At 42.9% G+C, this 18,306-nt stretch overlaps 2 protein-coding genes across 6 annotated transcripts in view; both read right to left on the bottom strand.

Moving 5' to 3' along the window:
* Positions 1-614: 614 nt before the first annotated feature.
* On the bottom strand, positions 615-2,419 carry ndufa7 (NADH:ubiquinone oxidoreductase subunit A7). The gene is made up of 4 exons (XM_085433130.1): positions 2,306-2,419; positions 2,014-2,063; positions 1,043-1,180; positions 615-814 (listed from the first exon to the last, which is right to left on the bottom strand). The coding sequence occupies exons 1-4, from the start codon at positions 2,354-2,356 to the stop codon at positions 727-729; spliced, it is 327 nt and encodes a 108-aa protein (XP_085289256.1). The 5' UTR covers positions 2,357-2,419; the 3' UTR covers positions 615-726.
* A 967-nt stretch (positions 2,420-3,386) lies between these two features.
* Positions 3,387-18,306, bottom strand: part of mast3b (microtubule associated serine/threonine kinase 3b) — a 37,511-nt gene continuing 22,591 nt past the window's right edge. For 3 of the 5 annotated variants that reach the window (XM_085433125.1, XM_085433127.1, XM_085433128.1), the window contains 19 exons: positions 13,643-13,744; positions 13,292-13,424; positions 12,967-13,046; positions 12,238-12,335; positions 11,737-11,945; positions 11,390-11,528; positions 11,058-11,190; positions 10,787-10,952; positions 10,348-10,449; positions 10,034-10,156; positions 9,678-9,790; positions 9,416-9,582; positions 9,108-9,229; positions 8,813-9,013; positions 8,369-8,595; positions 8,069-8,191; positions 7,834-7,970; positions 7,500-7,684; positions 3,387-7,141 (listed from right to left, as the gene is read on the bottom strand). In XM_085433125.1, the coding sequence (XP_085289251.1) occupies positions 6,087-7,141; positions 7,500-7,684; positions 7,834-7,970; positions 8,069-8,191; positions 8,369-8,595; positions 8,813-9,013; positions 9,108-9,229; positions 9,416-9,582; positions 9,678-9,790; positions 10,034-10,156; positions 10,348-10,449; positions 10,787-10,952; positions 11,058-11,190; positions 11,390-11,528; positions 11,737-11,945; positions 12,238-12,335; positions 12,967-13,046; positions 13,292-13,424; positions 13,643-13,744 (3,615 nt within the window). In that variant the 3' untranslated portion in view covers positions 3,387-6,086. The remainder of the gene's footprint in view (positions 7,142-7,499; positions 7,685-7,833; positions 7,971-8,068; positions 8,192-8,368; positions 8,596-8,812; positions 9,014-9,107; positions 9,230-9,415; positions 9,583-9,677; positions 9,791-10,033; positions 10,157-10,347; positions 10,450-10,786; positions 10,953-11,057; positions 11,191-11,389; positions 11,529-11,736; positions 11,946-12,237; positions 12,336-12,966; positions 13,047-13,291; positions 13,425-13,642; positions 13,745-18,306) is intronic. The other 2 variants (XM_085433126.1, XM_085433129.1) reach the window with 1 other exon arrangement.

Below are 18,306 nucleotides of genomic sequence, written 5' to 3'. Positions count from 1 at the left end.
AAACCCAACCAATTATTTAATCAAATCAATTTATTTCCAATTTGTATCAAATTAGGTCTGATTAAAGGACTGATGTGATGGTAAGTTGTCCGCTGCTCCGCTTTGAATATTGTTAAGAACTTGACACAGAGATTACTTAATGGATTTTAAGCAAAATGGTGCCTAAATTCAATGGCATATTTTGGCAGCTGTTTTTTTTTTTTTTTTGGATTTTCACAAGAATTGCTAGTTCTCCTAGAGTTTTGGCCACCCCAACAATCAAGTGATTCCCTATGAGCAAGCAATTAGCGACTCTGGGAAGGAAAAATTCCCTTCTAAGAGGAAGAAACTTCGAAAGAACCAGGCTCAGAAAGAGACAGCATTCTGCCGCGACTGGTAGGGACGGGCCTGTGCCTTTTACCCATTTCCAGGTAATGGATTGCCGAAATGTGATTTCCAATATTTAGACTATTGCAAATGGCTCGCCTGTGTACGAGTTTTCATTTTGAGGGACATTGAGCGGTCACTTGGAGAGGATGAGCAGAGCTTCAGCTGGATGTTTAGCTCATCGCTTCCCCCACTTACTCTCACATCTGTTCAGTACACGGTTGACCAAAACAATGAGCAGAAAGAGATAAACATAATATTTTATTCACATCTTCTATTGTACAAGATACAACCAACACTTGCTGTAGTCAGGGCAGGATGGAGACATAATGTTGACCCTGCAGAGTCTTGTCTTGCTGCTCAGAGGTAGGGCTGGTCTGTGGAGATTGGTGGCTCTTTATATACAGTGCCGGGAGTCACTGGAAGCTTTGAGGTCTCAGCAACTTGACTAAAAAAAAAAAAAAAAAAGGAACAACAACAGAGAAAGAAGGGGGAAAAAAAGACCACAATATTTCAGCTAAAAACTACAAATAGCAAACTTCCATTGTCAGTCACAAGAAGATGTTTTGACAGGTGACATCAAATAGATGGATTACACTATTATTATTATGTATATGGCGCAAAAAACAAACACCTGAACTTGAAATACATGAAAATGCAGTGATCATTAACAAACCTGCCAGCAGTAAGAGCTTTCTGTGAGGACATCACGAGTGTGGGAGGGGCTGATTCTCTCCGTCCATCTCTGCTGTAGTAGTAGTTGTTGGCATACCTGTGGCTCGGGCCTACTGGCAGTTTGGGTGGTGGTTGTGTCCTGTTGGGATGAAGAAAGAAAAATCTATTTTAACAGACTTTAACAATGTTGGTGACTTCCACATTTGCAGGCAAAATGGAAAATAGGTGCAGTTTAGTGAAACGTGCAAAGATACCTGGAAATATAGAATTTAAAACAAAAACAGAGTTTTTGCTTTAAAGTCAATATTTTGTATGACCACCTTTATTCCTCCACACATCAAGAAACTCTTAGTCAAACTTTCTTGTCATTTCTTTATGTAGTCCTCAGGAATAGTTCTCCAGGCTTCTTGAAGCTCTGGAGAACTCTTCTTTGGATGTCGGCTGGCTTTTGTTCTGTTCTCTGTCAACATGATTCCACGCCATCTAAATAATATTGTGGTTCGGGCTTCAGGGAGGCCAATCCAAGCCTGATAGTGTTACATTGTGTGTTTTTCTAACCAGATTTGTTAATACTACATTGGTAGTGTGTTTGGGATCATTGTGAAGCTGTTGCCAGTCAGACACTGGCAGTGATGATGCTTTTTGTGCAATCATAACTCTAGCATTTTTGAGAAAATCTCAAAATACAGCCCCAAACCAGCACAAAGCTTTGATTTTTCTTTTACAGATGGCTGTAGACATTCACTGTGGTACTTCTCTCGTCCATATACATTGACAGCGATTTATACAACAAATTTGAATTCTTCGTTAGTTTTAAGTGGTTTAACAAACAAAATACAAACAAAAACAAAAAGCAAGTCTGGCAACCCACAGAGTCATTGCATCTCTCTGTTAACGGGGTTTTAGTCGTTGTTTCTAATATGTGAACACTTTCATTCGTGAGCGGTACGAGGGTAGCGCCTGTGGTCTTACCTCTTTGCAATCTCCTCATATCGCAGCTGCAGTTTGGCTTGCAGGTCATGCTGAAAAGGAAAAGGAAAGTCAATTTTCGACGAGTGCAAATCCCACACTGGTGAACTTCACCTCCTTCATAGTGTTTAGCTACCCCACAACGCTACTGCTAGCTAACGTCAGTAAGGGTTAGCTGGCTGTTAAACGTTTCCTTTGATAAAGTTTATTGCGACAAATCGTCCGGAGGGCTATTACATCATATTTAGAGCAGAAAACTACTCCGTTTTAAAGTGTGACGAATGTTGTTGCTTACCCCTGATAAAAAATTTCGCAGCCTCTGAATGAATTTAGTAGCAGTAGCCATGTTAGCTGTTGTGAAGGACACGGGTCTTCTTCGTTCCTTTTCCCAGGGTTCTCAACACATTGCTGACACCTGCCGACCAGCAGGGGAAACTGCAGCGTAAAAACGTGCATTTTAGAGACTTTTGTTGTTTTACAATTTATTTATGTACTCCGAGGGCCAAATTAACTTAGATAAAGTGGATGAACACAGACACTCTGTACAACTAATCTTTATCTTCTTTAGTAAAGGCCTGGCAGAGCAGCTCATAATTTTTTTTAAAAATTACAGTATTTTGTCCAATTACTTTTGAGCCTTTAAAAAAACAGGACGTGTGTATAAAAATGACTAATTCATTTTTATACACACAATTTTCAAATCCCTGTATTTAAAAGATGATAATCTGCATATTGATTACATCTTGATTTACAGTCCACTGTGATGGTGTACAAATCCCCAACTACAAACATTGGTGTCTTTGTTCAACAAATTATGGCCCTAACTATTGCTATGCCAGTATGGACAGTAGTAAATTTTGACCGAATTCAAGTATTACCTGCTTGAAACTGCAGAACTCCTACGGATTTTAAAGTAAAACATTTTTGTTACTAGGTTAACCTCTGGACCCTTTATCCTACAAGTGATTGGTCTATCTTGGACAGACATGCATACATTTTTATTGGTATGCATACAATACACAGCTTGATCTATTATCAGTAGGTAAAGTTGTAAAACTTATGAAAAAATTCAAAGTCCAGAATTTATGGCCTCCTTCAGATTTTCCAAAGTGATCTGTGAGCTGGATCAGAGTCCAATTCTAGACCCTGGCCCTTACGTTTGAGACACCTGCCTTAAAGGGAAGCCTTAATAACCTTCACAGTGTAATTTTGCTTCATCACATTTGTCTATTGATGAAGTATTTATATAGTGATATAGTGGAATGGTTGCTTGTAGAATTACAACACCTATACTGATGAAAAGGATTTGAATGGTCTGATCTGGTACATCAATGTAACAATAAGGCAGATAACTGTACGCAACACTCAGAGAAGAATCAAAGGGAAATACAAAGTTTATTTGTTGCACAAGAAAACACAGTAGAGGGCGACATCGCCGGTATACCATGCAGTCAAGTATTACAGCTGTGTGCTTGTCTCATGCAGCATGCACTGGACAGAAGAGTCCACAGGAGAACAAATGCACTTGTACGACACTTTGACCTGCCAAACTTGTTCTTTAAGAGTACGCTCAACAGAGGCTGAAAAATCCCTGTGGTGGACTTCAGCAAAGCATTTTTTTTTAAACACATACAAGGTTATTAAAAAGCAACCAAAACATTATCCCTCATCATGTTTACATATTTAAATTGGCTTTTCCTGTATGCAAAAAGAAACCTCTAATGTAAATATATATTTTATTACTCATCTTTAACACTTTTACTTTTGGTGTAAAGCATTTTTCTCATGCACATAAGAACAAATATGCATGTTTCCATCCATCCCTTTTCCCCCACCTCCAATTAATTAATATTTAAAGCTTCTTTTTGAAGTCTGAACAACAAGTCCCAATGATCTCGTTCTGCAGGTACATGCAAATATCGAAAATGCTTCTGAGCTTGGTGCCAAACTACTCATTAAGAACAGTGTCTTTAAAACTAAACATAAAAAACAAACGGATATGCAGCTTCTATGAATGTCGTTTCCTTTGCGAGTATCAAAGAGGATAGTTTCATCGTGTACAGCCACAGAATATAAAATGTTTGTACAGTACACAGCATGTTTGTTCATTGTAAACAATTCTGTCAGACTGCAAAAATAACTGAGTGGTCCGTCTGTTTGCGTCACTAACACAACAACATCATCCCGTAAGGTTTTCATCACAAGATTTAAGGTTTTTTTTTTCCCTTCTATGGTTTTTAAGGAAGAAGAGGGGTTGAAGTAACACAACAGCTGTTTAGAAAGAGAAGACTCAGAGTAAAGTTAGTACAAAAGCCAGGAACAGCCACTTACAAAGAGGACGACAACTCTCCAAACGTCATGTCTGTTGTGGAGAAAATGTGATGTGCAGCCAGTCTGTGCAGCTGTCAAATACTGCCTGAATTTAAAAGACAGAATTCCCAAAAACTCCCTCTTGCCAGAAATTGTCTTCGTGCATATTATGTCCTTCAGTACACTTGGAATTATACACACTCTTGTTACCAAAATATACATCAAAATTTGCACAATACAAAGACAAAAAACCAAAAACACTTGTTCAAAGAAGCCCTGATTTCACTGTAAATATGTTTATCTCAGTTTACCTTTCACATTTGGTTACAAAAAACTTATGTCTAAATGTCATTAGTGCACTTTTCCCCTTTGGATGTAAACAGCACTGCACAGCACATGAAGTAGGACCAGGGCGTTTACGGATGGTCTCTTTCACATGCACATGTGGGAAAAAATAATGATTAAAATGGAAAAACGCTACAGCTTCTGGAAAAGGTGAAAACAACAACAACCCCATAACGCACTTGTACGTACTTGTGCTTGCAAAAGTCCAACACGTGTCAGAGTAAGTAAGGAAACCTGGCCAAAAAACGAAAGTCAAATAAAATGAGTGTTTTAAACGCTCCCTTCCATGTTCTGAAGTAAAACGGCGTGCTGTGAGATGAACGCACCCGATCAAAGAGTTCGACTGATAAACTCACAGCACACAGAAAGGTGGACGTGGATCATCCGGAGCTTCAGGCTCGGCGTCTTTTTCCACAATAGCAGTGGAAACGAACAAACAAAAACCCCAAACAAATCTTCCTAGTGACTGAAAATTACAAGTAACATTTCTGCCTTCAATGATATGGCTTAGAGGACATTGCACAAGATGCCATGGCACATAAAAACCCTTCGGCTCCGTATCTTCATAAGAGAAGACAAAGGTGGGTAGTGTCTCACCGCGTTTGCAACATTATTCTCAGCAAGAATAAAAAAAAAAAACAATGCCGTTCCCGTGAATTCACACTGTGAGGAACATGACCAACACAACAAGCTGTGCAAGATTAAAGTACATGAAGGGATAAAGCCATCAAGGAAACATGGACCAAACATCTTCAGAGCCTCTTCTTTGATACGACCGTTTTATTAACAGTTGTTTTTCTCCCCTGCATTCTAGTTTGAGCGTAGTAGCTTCAGTTTTACTCCTTCTAAAGGATGCATCAATACAAATCCATGCAGTACTGTAGCCATCAGCTGCAGAGATAGATCCAATGACGTGTCAGTCATGTTGCTCACAGTGTGAACCAGAGATCGTTTTAGGTTCAGGAAGACCTACAGCAGTACTACAAACACACACAGACACTGAAGAAGAAAAAAAAGCGACCTTGACTCCTCGTACCTTTTGGTCCAACAGTTTTACGCAGCATTAACACTTCTACTCTGTACCAGAATTTATTTAAAAAATAGACAACTTTTGTTTGTTTTTTTTAGAAAACAATCCATTCAGAAGACATAAAACCACATTTTATGGATACAAAAATGTTGAGCCTTGGCTGGTCAACCCATGAGAACTTCTTTCTTTTCCCCTGTTACAAACGCATCATGAAATGTAATAAATAAGACCAGAAAGGTCAGCGATGCCTGAAGGCAACTGTTTTTTTTACAAAACAAAATTCAAGTAAAAGTTTCTCCCGCTCTTTCAGCCCGACAACTTTGAGAATGACTTAACATCTTCGTCACCCTTGAAAGACAAGAGCAGGTTTTAGGAGTACAACGGCGAGCTGTCACTTTCTCAGGTGCCCTTTTTGTGTTTGCTCTCTGCACTCTGGTGTCTTCTCTGGTGCAATTTTAGGACCCGTGGAAGTGGTTTCTGCTCCCTGCCTGCAGCTCATGTTGGTGAGAAGACATCCTGTTTGTTCCCGCGGAGATGCTGTGACGTCCACCTCCACCTCGGGCTTCTCACCAGAGTCCTCTCCATCTGAACACGGCTCCCACTCGTCTTGCTCCTCGCTCTCCGTAGAGCCCTGCACAGCTATCTGCGGCACAAGCGTGAACCTCCTCACCACGGGGACGTCCATCTCGATGTCCTGACTGCTTTGGGGTCGTGTCACAGTCCAGGCCGCTCTGTGCTGCGTTTGAGCCCCTGGAGGTGTGCTGCTCCCCGCTGCATTACTGCTGCTTTTCTCCTCTGGCTCGTCGAAGCTCACTTCCTGCACTGCCTCCTGCTTCTTAAAGGAGTCTCTCCGCTCTGACAGGTTCAGCTTCCGCATCACAACCAGCTGCTCTGATCGTTCAATCCTTTGGCTGCTAATGTACGGCCCAAGTCTGCTGTGGTCAACCCCAATGTAAGCGATGCCACAGGCTGCGTCCATCTCTGAGTCGCCCAGCAGGTCAGCCTCACCGTAAAACGGCACTTCCAGCGTGTGCCTGCGGGGGGCTTTTGACTTCTTGTCAGCGTGATATACTCCAGACAGTTTCTCCGCTGACTGCACCCTCTTAAGCAACGGTGAACGAGGCGGCTCTGCACTGCGTGGCCGGACGACATGCCTAACGATGGTGGGGGGAGACAGGGTTTTTCCGTGGTACGTGTGAAGGTTTTTGGCGAAGCCTGGCAGAGGAGAGGGCGAGCGCTGTGGGGAAAGCGGCTGATTAGAGGATGAGGAGCTGCTGCAGGCCAGAGGCGAGGGGGGGATGTTGCTGGTGGATTTGCGGCGGCCCACTTTGCTGTAGCGTTGCGGGCTGAGTTTAGAGCCCAGGCCGAGCGTGATGGGCCGGCTGTGTGTGGCGGGAGAGCTTGGAGAGCTGGAGCAAGGCGACGTACTCTGTGGTGAGTTATTCTCTGGAAAGTAGAGGCAGGACTGTTGAAATACTCACACTACAAGCTGCAGTTTGCAGCAGGGCAAACAACACTTTTAAATTTCAATTCTATTTCAGTTCAGTTTTATTTATGTAGCACCAAATCACAATAACAGTCACCTCAAGGTGTTTAATATTTTAAGGTAAAGACCCCACAAAAATACAGAGAAACCTCAACAATCAGACGACTGCCTTTCACAAAGCACTTTGGCAACAGTGGGAAGGAAAAAACCCCTTTTAACAGGAAGGATCCTTTAGGCTGAGGGAGGGGCGGCCATCTGGGTATTATAAGACCTTCAGTGTACCTGCAGAATCTCAAATGACTACATTTCCTTAATTACCGTGGCCCTGATGGTCAGGTGCGGGGCTCCGGCAGGGTGTGGAGGGCCCCGGGGAGAGGCTGTGGGTCGGGGAGCCTGGAAGACTCTCACTGGAGGAAACAGAGTGATGAAGACCTGAGGAGAAGCTGCGACTGCAGTGCATCACTGTGCTCTGCTTGGACAGCTTCTTAAAGATGGTCCGTCGCCTAGAAGGGACGATATATAATTCACTGTTGTAGCTTACACTTGAAGGAGAAAGAGCCTCCCAGAGTAAACAGATGATGAGTAACACAGCAGAGCTGCAAAGACAGAGAGAGAGAAAAAAAAGAAACCCAGAACCCAGTCAGATGCTCACCTGTCATAATTATCTCTCCTCTTGCTCTTCTTGCTGCGGCGAGCCATCTTCCCTTTGTGTTTGGTCTTTCGTGCAGGACCGACTTTAATAGAAGTGTTCTCGAGCGCTATGGTCTGAAGGGCCACCTTGTTGCCGCTCTGCACGTTTCGTGAGAATGAAAGAATTTTTACAGACCTTTCAACACAGAAGCAACTTAAAAAGCAAAGTTCAAGTGCCACGCAGCTCCGAGCTGTACCTTCAGCAGCAGTTCGATCATCTCTGTGTGGACCAGGCCTTGGACAGACTCTCCGTTCACGTGGGTGATGAGGTCTCCAGTGCAGAGGCCTGCCTGGTGAGCCGGGCTGCCCTCCTCCACACTCTGTTGCGATGGTGAAGTGAGTGAGTTTCAAACTGAGCATTACATAACAACCTTTTTATATCACTACCTTCTAGTTTTGGATCACCAAAGCAAAGCAAAATATTTGGAACACGCTACAGTTTACAAACACAGGTTTCAGATCTTTGATCTGTTTTAAGGCTTGTGGTTAAAACCTACCGACACCATGTGATGCACGGTGTAGACGTCGCTGTCGCCCATGTACACACGGATGGCCTGCAGGGTGAAGCCGAACTTCTTCCCTGAGGTGTGGATGATGATTGGTGGCCTCAGGCTGCCGGGGCTGAATGACAGATCCCGGTTTGGGGACGAGTCGCGGGATGAGGGGTTGGAAGACAGTGAGCGTGGGGAGATGGGACCGGGGTGGAGGCCACTGGGTGAATCGTCTGAAACAAACACACAGTTTAGAGATAAATAGACTCATAATCTCACATTTTATGACTCAAATTAGAAGGCCAGTTTTAATTCCACAATTAGAAACAAAAACTGCTGTCTATGGATTACATGTTTAGACTATATTTGCAGAGGTTCTCTGTCAAAGCGGAGCAATAAAAAACAAACTGATTCTGCTGGATTTAAAGTAGTTATGATAACCTTCTGCACCTGTAGTGATGATGAGAGACAGGGCTGAGACAGAGGCAGACTTGGGAACCTTTCCTCCGCAGGGAACCCTCTGCCTGTCTGGCGTCTCCAGCTGGTTACCGAAGCGCCGAGGGCCTGCCGTGTCCTTAGGGGATGACTGCTTCCCGCCGGTACTGTTGCTGCGAATCCTGATCCGCCGAAGATTTGACACCACCACCTCTGCTGTGGACAGAAGGTGTTAAGTGTGAATGTTTCTGGCAGAAGCACCTGGACGTGTTATGAAGAGATGTGTTAAAATAAAAAAAAGTGGATTTACCTTCATCATCAGTGGAGAGGGCAAACCGGGGCATCGTCTCCAGGCTGTGAGTGCTGCTCATTACCAGAGGACTGGTGCTTCTGTCAGACTGGGAGGAACTGGAGGAGGCCCGGGGGCGAAGACTAAAAACAGTAAAAGCACACAAAAAAATGTTGAACTCATAGATCAGCTGATTGAGGATCTGTTTTCATGCAGACCCACAAACTCAGCCACCTGTTTATTATATTATGAATACTATGAAACGTGCAAAAATACGAAAAAGAAACAAGAATAAAGAGGAATAGCAGGTGTCCACATCTTCTGTTTACCTGGCCATGCGTCCAGACTGCCTGTGCTCAGCACTGCCATCTGCTGGGCTTGGCGAGGCTCCGAGCCCTGCCGCATCCCCGTGGTCCTCTTTGTCCTCGCTGTGGCTGCGGTCGGAGGAGAAACTCAGGTTGGACGGTGTTGCCAGGTGTTCTGTGCTGCTGTAAACCTTGATGACAAACAGGTGAAAAGGTGTCAGTTAAGATCTGACTTTTCAAATTTTTTGGCACTCTTACAGCAGATTCTTACTGCAGCAGTCTTTACCTTGCTGAAGCGATGAGACCAGGAAGCAAACTGTCGGATTTCCAAGGAAGACTCTTCGTCGTTAGTTTCGTCGTCTTCGTCAGAGGCCAAATGATGATAGCGATCCAAACGAGCTGAATATGGCAAAAAGGGAAGATGCTCTCATTTAAGAGAAAGTCAAACTTCATGGTATAATCCCGAGAAAAACTCATCACTCTGCAGTTTTATCTTAGCTCGCCCGTATTATATTCCAGCTAAATTTAACCTGCATCCCATCTCCAACACCCACAATTATGGACAACGTTTTGCTCTCACTACCATGTGAAGTCAAGATTACACAGAAAAATAAACCACAAAGAGACTCAGCAGGAACTCACTGTCAAAGTAGCTGGTATCATCCTCGGCCTCCAGCTGAGGGATGAACTCGGCTTTCTGTCGGAGGAGTCCGTTCCAGTCCAGCCCCAAGAAGAAGGGGTGCTGCTTCACCTCTGAGGCTCCACCTAAAAACATTCAGTTAAACACTGGATTAGGATCAGGGTGAAACTCCTCTTGCAAACATGTTTACTTCATTCTTAGTTTCACTTTTTTAAAATTATTAAAATGTAATGTCCCCCTTGCTATAAACCTTGTTTTTCTGATTTAGCTGTACAGACCTGTATAAAAGATCCCTGCTGTAATTTATCAGCATTACCTGTTCCCAGCCGGTCCAAAGGGTTCTGCCTCAGCAGGCGGGTGATCAAATCCTGTGCATCAACAGGTAAGGCATCCTCTCCTTCAGGCCAAATGATTTCATCTGACAATCAGAGAAGATAATAAATAAAAGTACAAAATTAAATATTAATTAAAACCAAATTTACAGTCTTACAAAGACATTAAACAGCAAGTCAGAATGTTTGTGTTTGCCAAAGCATAAGCTTGCCCAGGACTGATGTGGTTAAGATTCTGAGAGTGAAGCAAAGTTGTAGACTTCTGTGCCTACGTCACTGCTTGTGTTTTCAATTCAAATAAAAGGAAAAAGAAACTAGTTTAACATAAAGATTTGATCTCAGTGGCTATTCTATGCTGTGATTCTATTTTTTAAACCTGATGCTCGATTTTTAAGTAGAGAATTCATTCATTTCAAGACGTACCACTGACAACTTGTCCAAAAAGCTCTTCGGGAGTGTCTCCAAAAAACGGGACGCAGCCGACCAGAAATTCATAAAGGATGATCCCCATCGCCCACCAGTCCACTGGCTTCCCATAGCCCTGTCTGAGGATCACCTCTGGGGCAATGTACTCTGGAGTCCCACACACCTGAGGAAGTAAACCAGCAAACATCAGTTTGGATCAAGTGCCTCTACAATCACTGCTGTCCAAAAGTGACAGGTGATTCATCTCTTACACCTGAAGTTGTCTCACCTGCTTGTCAACAAACTCTCTTGTGTCTTTCTCTATGTGACCTTCATACAGGTTGGTCGTCATGTTCATCAGGCCGATTTTAGAGAGACCAAAGTCAGTCAGCTTGATGTGGCCCATAGATGTAATCAACAAACTGTTGGGGGAAAGAAGACGTCAGTGTAAGCGGCGCATTTTACAATTTGTCAAGAAAATGAGGATAAGGGCTGAATTACAGAAAAATCAAGACTCTACATGTGCCCGCTCACAGACCCAACTATGTCAACGGATCCTAATGAAAGCAAGAAAAGCAAGACGGAAGAGCTGAGTGAAGGTGATGTTGGAGATGTCCTTACTTGTCAGGTTTAAGATCCCGATGCACGATGCCGTAGTTGTGAAGGTACTCCAGAGCCAGGACCGTCTCAGCAAAATACATCCTGGACATTTCCACAGGCAGTGGGCCCATGTTTTTCAGCAGGTTGGCACAATCTCCACCTTAAAAGAACAGAACACCTTAAAAAACAACTAAAATCCCAGTAACAGCAGTGATCCTAACACACCAACTGTCCGAGGCAGTAATGCACAGACTCTTATTCTCAGACTCTCTGCATTGGCACTCACTGAAACCGGGTCTTGTTTAAGCTAAGCTAAAATGTTAGAGACATAAAACTGTAACAGCCCCCGCAGCCTCTCCCTTCTTTACCTTCTACATACTCCATGACCATGCAGAGGTGACGTCGTGTCTCAAACGAGCAGAACATGGAGACAACAAAGGGGTTCTCAGCAAAAGTTAGGATGTCCCGCTCCACAAACGCCTGCTGGATCTGGTTCCTCAGCACCAGGTTCTGACGGTTTATCTTTTTCATGGCAAAGCGCTGACGGGTCTCCTTGTGGCGAACCAGATACACCGCCCTGCCAAAAACCAAACAAACCTCATTAGCTCAATTACCTGGAAACGGGTAAAAGGCACAGTCACAGTGGCTCACAAAAACGTGCACAAAAAAGGTTGAAATTGAGGCAAACTGCATCAGAATAACAACAATAAAAACTACTTCCAACTAAATGTATTTTCCGCTTCCTGACTCCATTTAATCTTTCATCTTAGCTTTGCAACACTTTGCAAATAAACAAAGTGTCGCAAACAAACAAACATCATTTCTAAGATGAAGCAGTGAAATGCAGTTAAACAGACTTGTGCTCTTACCCATAAGCTCCGTTACTTATGAGTTTGATGGTCTCAAAATCACTCTCAAGAGGTTTCCTTCGAGTTGGAGTCAGCGTCTGTGGGCTCTTATTCTGTGGCTGTTTACGCCCATGTGAAAAATTAAATAAGCAGACAGAAGCAATGCTGTGATTAATGCTGATTGCAGATTAAAAGCCAACTACTACTCCAAATACTAATTACACCTGCAATCTACTTAACCAAAATAACATTGATTTTAAATATTTTTGGCATCCTTTCACAATAAAAAGAGTCACCGTTTCCTGATCCGCTTTAAACACATTCAGCACAGCACGGTGGGCAGATCTGAAGAAGCGTGTGCACTTTTCATCTTTGGTAAATGGACTGATTCTACTTTACCTGAGCACTCAACATTAAATCATCTCCTCTCCCAGTATAAACACACTAAAATATAAATAATGGCTCCTAATAAATGTACAGCAGGGAACAGCGGCAGTGTGAACTCTTCCCTGCCACACACTGTCCAATACTGTACATTTATTAAGATCCATTATTTGAATTTTAGCATATTTCAATACTTGGTTTTTGTATTTATTCTAGTTATTTATACTGTTTTAGCTATTGTTTAATAGCACGCTGCATATACTGAGACCTAAGATGCTGTGTTTAATTTCTAACATGTCAAATGGTTGAATAAAGCTCAGCCTGAGTCTGTAATATTATTTGAACTTATTGAATTAGTCAGTTCACCTCCACAGAAGCATCTGTTTCCACTGACACTGACGCTGAGGGCGAGGGACTGGCATCATACTGTTCAAGCTGTACCATGTCTAGAAATAAAAGAAGAAGAGGCTTTAATTTGGGTTTCCAACATTTCTGCACCGATCACTTAAAAATGCAGTCTGCTCTTCATCTAAGTCAGGACTGTGTATTTGTTGCAGTATCATAAAGCATAATAATAATAATCACCTACTCGGGGCAGCATGTTACTTAACCCATGTCTGAAACAGGCTTTAAAAAAAACATCACATATGAGCCACATCACAGGCTTCGCTCGATAACTGATTAAATTTACCTTCTAACGGGTCGCGTGTGAGGCCCAGCTGGCTGATGATGTACCGCGGGATGTCGGTCTTGATTCCCTGGCCGACTTTGGCGTGGCCTTCTGCCGCTTCGAGTAGGTGGTAAAACTCTTCTGGATCAAACTCCTGTCACCAGCATCCAACAGCAGTGTAATTAATGCAGAGTGTCAGGAAACTGAAAGGCATCCAAGATGCCATTTGATTTACTACTAAAAATCCTAAACAAAGCTATGCGCAGAGCTGTCGGGGTAAGGTTGCCGACTCAGATCAGATTTGTGTTAATAAATGGCTGATTGTTGGAGATGACAAACTTGGTATTCGATTGACAAATTTAGGTAGCTTACCAGACATTCGAGGAGCCGAGCCGGTCGAGAGATTATGATGAGGATCTTTCTGACTAGCTGGGTGATGACGGTTACCTCTTCACTTTCAGAGCGCTCGTAGGCCTGGAAAACACAAGGAGCCATCAGGAGACTCAACTCAACAGATTTCCAGTTTCAGAGAGGGACTGCAGACGGTTTGGGTCTGAGCGGCAAAAACATGGCTTACATTTACGATAAAGTTTGACCAGTTATTTGTGTGAACATGAGGCGACTGTGATTAAAATGGCTTTAATTTAAAAATGTTAAAATCGCTGAACGAGCGTCTACATTTTAGTCACAACTTGATCTCTGTGCTTTTAATCCACCGTGGAGGTGCACAAAAGCAAAAACTGTGTCACTGTCATTTAATATTGAGAAACTGCATGTGCCAAAAGGATCATCAGGGATTATACAGTGGGGCAAAAAAGTATTTAGTCAGCCACCGATTGTGCAAGTTCCCCCACCTAAAATGATGACAGAGGTCAGTAATTTGCACCAGAGGTACACTTCAACTGTGAGAGACAGAATGTGAAAAAAAGATCCATGAATCCACATGGTAGGATTTGTAAAGAATTTATTCGTAAATCAGGGTGGAAAATAAGTATTTGGTCAATAACAAAAATACAACCCAATACTTTGTAACATAACCTTTGTTGGCAATAACAGAGGTCAAACATTTACTATAGGTCTTTACCAGGTTTGCACACACAGTAGCTGGTATTTTGGCCCATTCCTCCATGCAGATCTTCTCGAGAGCAGTGATGTTTTGGGCTGTCGCCGAGCAACACGGACTTTCAACTCCCGCCACAGATTTTCTATGGGGTTGAGGTCTGGAGACTGGCTAGGCCACTCCAGGACTTTCAAATGCTTCTTACGGAGCCACTCCTTTGTTGCCCGGGCGGTGTGTTTTGGATCATTGTCATGTTGGAAGACCCAGCCTTGTTTCATCTTCAAAGTTCTCACTGATGGAAGGAGGTTTTGGCTCAAAATCTCACGATACATGGCCCCATTCATTCTGTCCTTAACACGGATCAGTCATCCTGTCCCCTTGGCAGAAAAACAGCCCCATAGCATGATGTTTCCACCCCCATGCTTCACAGTAGGTATGGTGTTCTTGGGATGCAACTCAGTATTCTTCTTCCTCCAAACACGACGAGTTGAGTTTATACCAAAAAGTTCTACTTTGGTTTCATCTGACCACATGACATTCTCCCAATCCTCTGCTGTATCATCCATGTGCTCTCTGGCAAACTTCAGACGGGCCTGGACATGCACTGGCTTCAGCAGCGGAACACGTCTGGCACTGCGGGATTTGATTCCCTGCCGTTGTAGTGTGTTACTGATGGTGACCTTTGTTACTTTGGTCCCAGCTCTCTGCAGGTCATTCACCAGGTCCCCCCGTGTGGTTCTGGGATCTTTGCTCACCGTTCTCATGATCATTTTGACCCCACGGGATGAGATCTTGCGTGGAGCCCCAGATCGAGGGAGATTATCAGTGGTCTTGTATGTCTTCCATTTTCTGATGATTGCTCCCACAGTTGATTTTTTCACACCAAGCTGCTTGCCTATTGTAGGTTCACTCTTCCCAGTCTGGTGCAGGTCTACAATACTTTTCCTGGTGTCCTTCGAAAGCTCTTTGGTCTTGGCCATGGCGGAGTTTGGAGTCTGACTGTTTGAGGCTGTGGACAGGTGTCTTTTATACAGATGATGAGTTCAAACAGGTGCCATTCATACAGGTAACGAGTGGGGGACAGAAAAGCTTCTTACAGAAGACGTTACAGGTCTGTGAGAGCCAGAGATTTTCCTTGTTTGAGGTGACCAAATACTTATTTTCCACCCTAATTTACGAATAAATTCTTTACAAATCCTACCATGTGGATTCATGGATTTTTTTTTCACATTCTGTCTCTCACAGTTGAAGTGTACCTCTGGTGCAAATTACTGACCTCTGTCATCATTTTAAGTGGGGGAACTTGCACAATCGGTGGCTGACTAAATACTTTTTTGCCCCACTGTATGTCTAAGGGAACCCTAACTGATCCAACAGGCAAGTACAGTTTATCACTATTAGCACCATTTCATCCACCCCTGAAAAAAAAGCTATAAAAAAAAGAGAAATACAAGAGCACTGCTTTATGGGGAAACAGTGAAATAAAAATAAATATAAAATTCTAAGGAAGTGGATAGGGCTTTAACAAAAACATGAAAACAGGTGCCGCCTGATAGAATTACATCAGAAATGACGCCACTTCAAACGAAGAGCAATTATCAGAATAATCCGCGGTGGGTGGGCGGAGTCTTCGTGAGCCATTTTCAGTTTCTTCTATAATAACAGAGAAACACCCTGTTCTGGTGACGATACAGCAGCACAGCACACTGTGTATTTGTGATCCAGTCATATGAGAGCTAATTGAAGCTTCCTGCACAACAAGACTATTACTAATCTCAGCCACCTGTCAAATATGAGGATACAGACTCAAGAAAGTGGCCCTAAAGGAAATGTTGCTACTACACCCGTCTACCAGCATTTCTGAAACATGAGATACTCTTTCACAATCTGCCAAGCTTCCTGTGGCTGTGATCGTCATTTCTGTCTACACTTAGGTTTGTGTGGATTATATTTTAACCTTCTGGTAGTGAGTGTAGTAATGTGTAAGTTAAGAAAGACAGCAGTTACTCAAACCTTACGGTCACAGGCTTTCTCCTGCCTGCTCTAAACTCTTGTTAAAGCTTTTCTGTTGTACGTAACTGTGATACAGGCCATGTCTGTGCCTGAAATCACTGCCTAGTGCTATCCATATTTACAGTGAGTACTGCTATACCGTACAAAGTGCAGTATCCCCACAGTTCCTCGTGATCAACACTGACGAACAAAAGAACAGATCGATGAGAAGACAAAGAAAAGTGGATTTTAAGACAAATGTACACAAAAATATTTAGCCAATAAACAGACATTATTTTTGCTACTTAACAGCTGAGCTGAAAGGGGAGGCTCTGACACAGAATCAGAGGATCAACAGTTAGCCCAGAACAGGCCTAAATGGGGGTAAATGGTAAAAGTTTTACGTATTTCCCGGAATGAAGAGGAATATCTTCATCAGATAATTAATGATGCTATCAAAAAGTGTTTTTGTTACTGTGCCCTATGACCTCCTTCTATGCCGGACAGAAATCCTACTGTCTAGCACCTGGTCAGCCCTCTCAGGATTCTTTAACTGTTGTCAGAATCAGATGTAAATGTGCTGAAGGTGCTTTCAGCTACTGTGGTCCTGTTCTTTGGAACAAGCTGCCTGCTGACCTGAGATCAATTACAACTGTGTACAAATTCAAAAACAGACTTAAAACCTTTTCATTCACCCAGCCTTACAGGTGTTGTTGCTTTGTTGTTGTTTGTTGTTTTTATTTTGTTTTCACTGCCTTAAGGTATCATTTTTATGTTTTTGTCTTCTTCTTGAATTTACATGTAATCAAATGTAATCAATAAAATTGCTACTACTACAACACGTTTTTTTGGCAAACTGGAAAGCTCTCCGGGTGGTTCAAAAAGGTCGTCCAGGAAATCGCTTCCTTACTGCAGGAACTTCAAACACCCGCTGTCTCAGAAAAGCCCCCAAAATTTTGCATGACTCATCACACCCAAATTATAATTAGTGTAAAGTGCTCTCATCAGGCAAGATAATAAAATCAAGGACAAATAGACTAGAAAAACATTTTGTACCCCACAGCCAATAAAGCATTAAATGCAGTTTAAGCATAGTTTGTAATTGTTATGATGGGACCAGAGCACAATCACAAACCCAAAGAAGTCCAGATATGGGAAATAGAGAGCAGTGAATGATTATTAATAATTGTTACTAAAATAGGCTATAGTCTTTATGTTTATATCCTTGCTCTCATTCCCCTTTATTGTATCTGTAACATGCAACTTCTGCCGGTGCTGTGCTACTGGAAACTGAATTTCCCGGAGGAACACACCCGAGGGATTAATAAAGTTTCATCTAATCTCTAACCTCTAATCTAGTCCAGAGCACTGTTCAGGTGTTTCTTTCACAAAGCTACTTTTTGTGCATTGCTTCCTGTAATGTACAAGATTTTTATAACAAATTAATAAAAAATGTGTCACTTTTCAGGCAACACCGCAGCCGTGTATCCACGTGGAGGGCTGGAGCCTGCGCAGCTGTCACAGGGTGAGACGCGGGACACCCCTTGGACATGTCCCCAGCCTGTCACAGGGCCCCCTGCATATACTGCATGACAAAGACCCAGAGAAAACTTTCTGGAAAAAACTGTTGCCCTTTTTAACAAAGTGGCCTTGGCACACAAATCAAGTCGTGCGTGTGTGTGCGTAAATATATGACATTTGCTCCACTGTGCGGGAACAGACTTATCAGTTCAGCTGGAAGTACAGAGAGTTAGCCGTGCCTGCTGTCTGAAAGCACGCAGAGAAACACGGGAAGAGGTTGCTATAGAAACTAACACAACATGCATAAGACCTGTGACAAAAGTGCCTCTCAGCATCACTGAAAATTTCCACTAAGAGATCTATTGTGTGTGCCGTTGGCTATCACTGGAGAGGCATGCCTGATTGCACATTTCACCGGGGCTCGATCAATCCTCTTTCAAAACGTCATCACACCCGAATTAAA

Source organism: Copadichromis virginalis, linkage group LG15 (genome assembly GCF_057382275.1).
Source record: "Copadichromis virginalis isolate Kocher_CV1m ecotype Utaka linkage group LG15, C_Virginalis_male_GT1.1, whole genome shotgun sequence".
Classification (NCBI taxonomy): domain Eukaryota; kingdom Metazoa; phylum Chordata; class Actinopteri; order Cichliformes; family Cichlidae; genus Copadichromis; species Copadichromis virginalis.
This window is presented reverse-complemented; position numbering and strand designations above follow the sequence as displayed.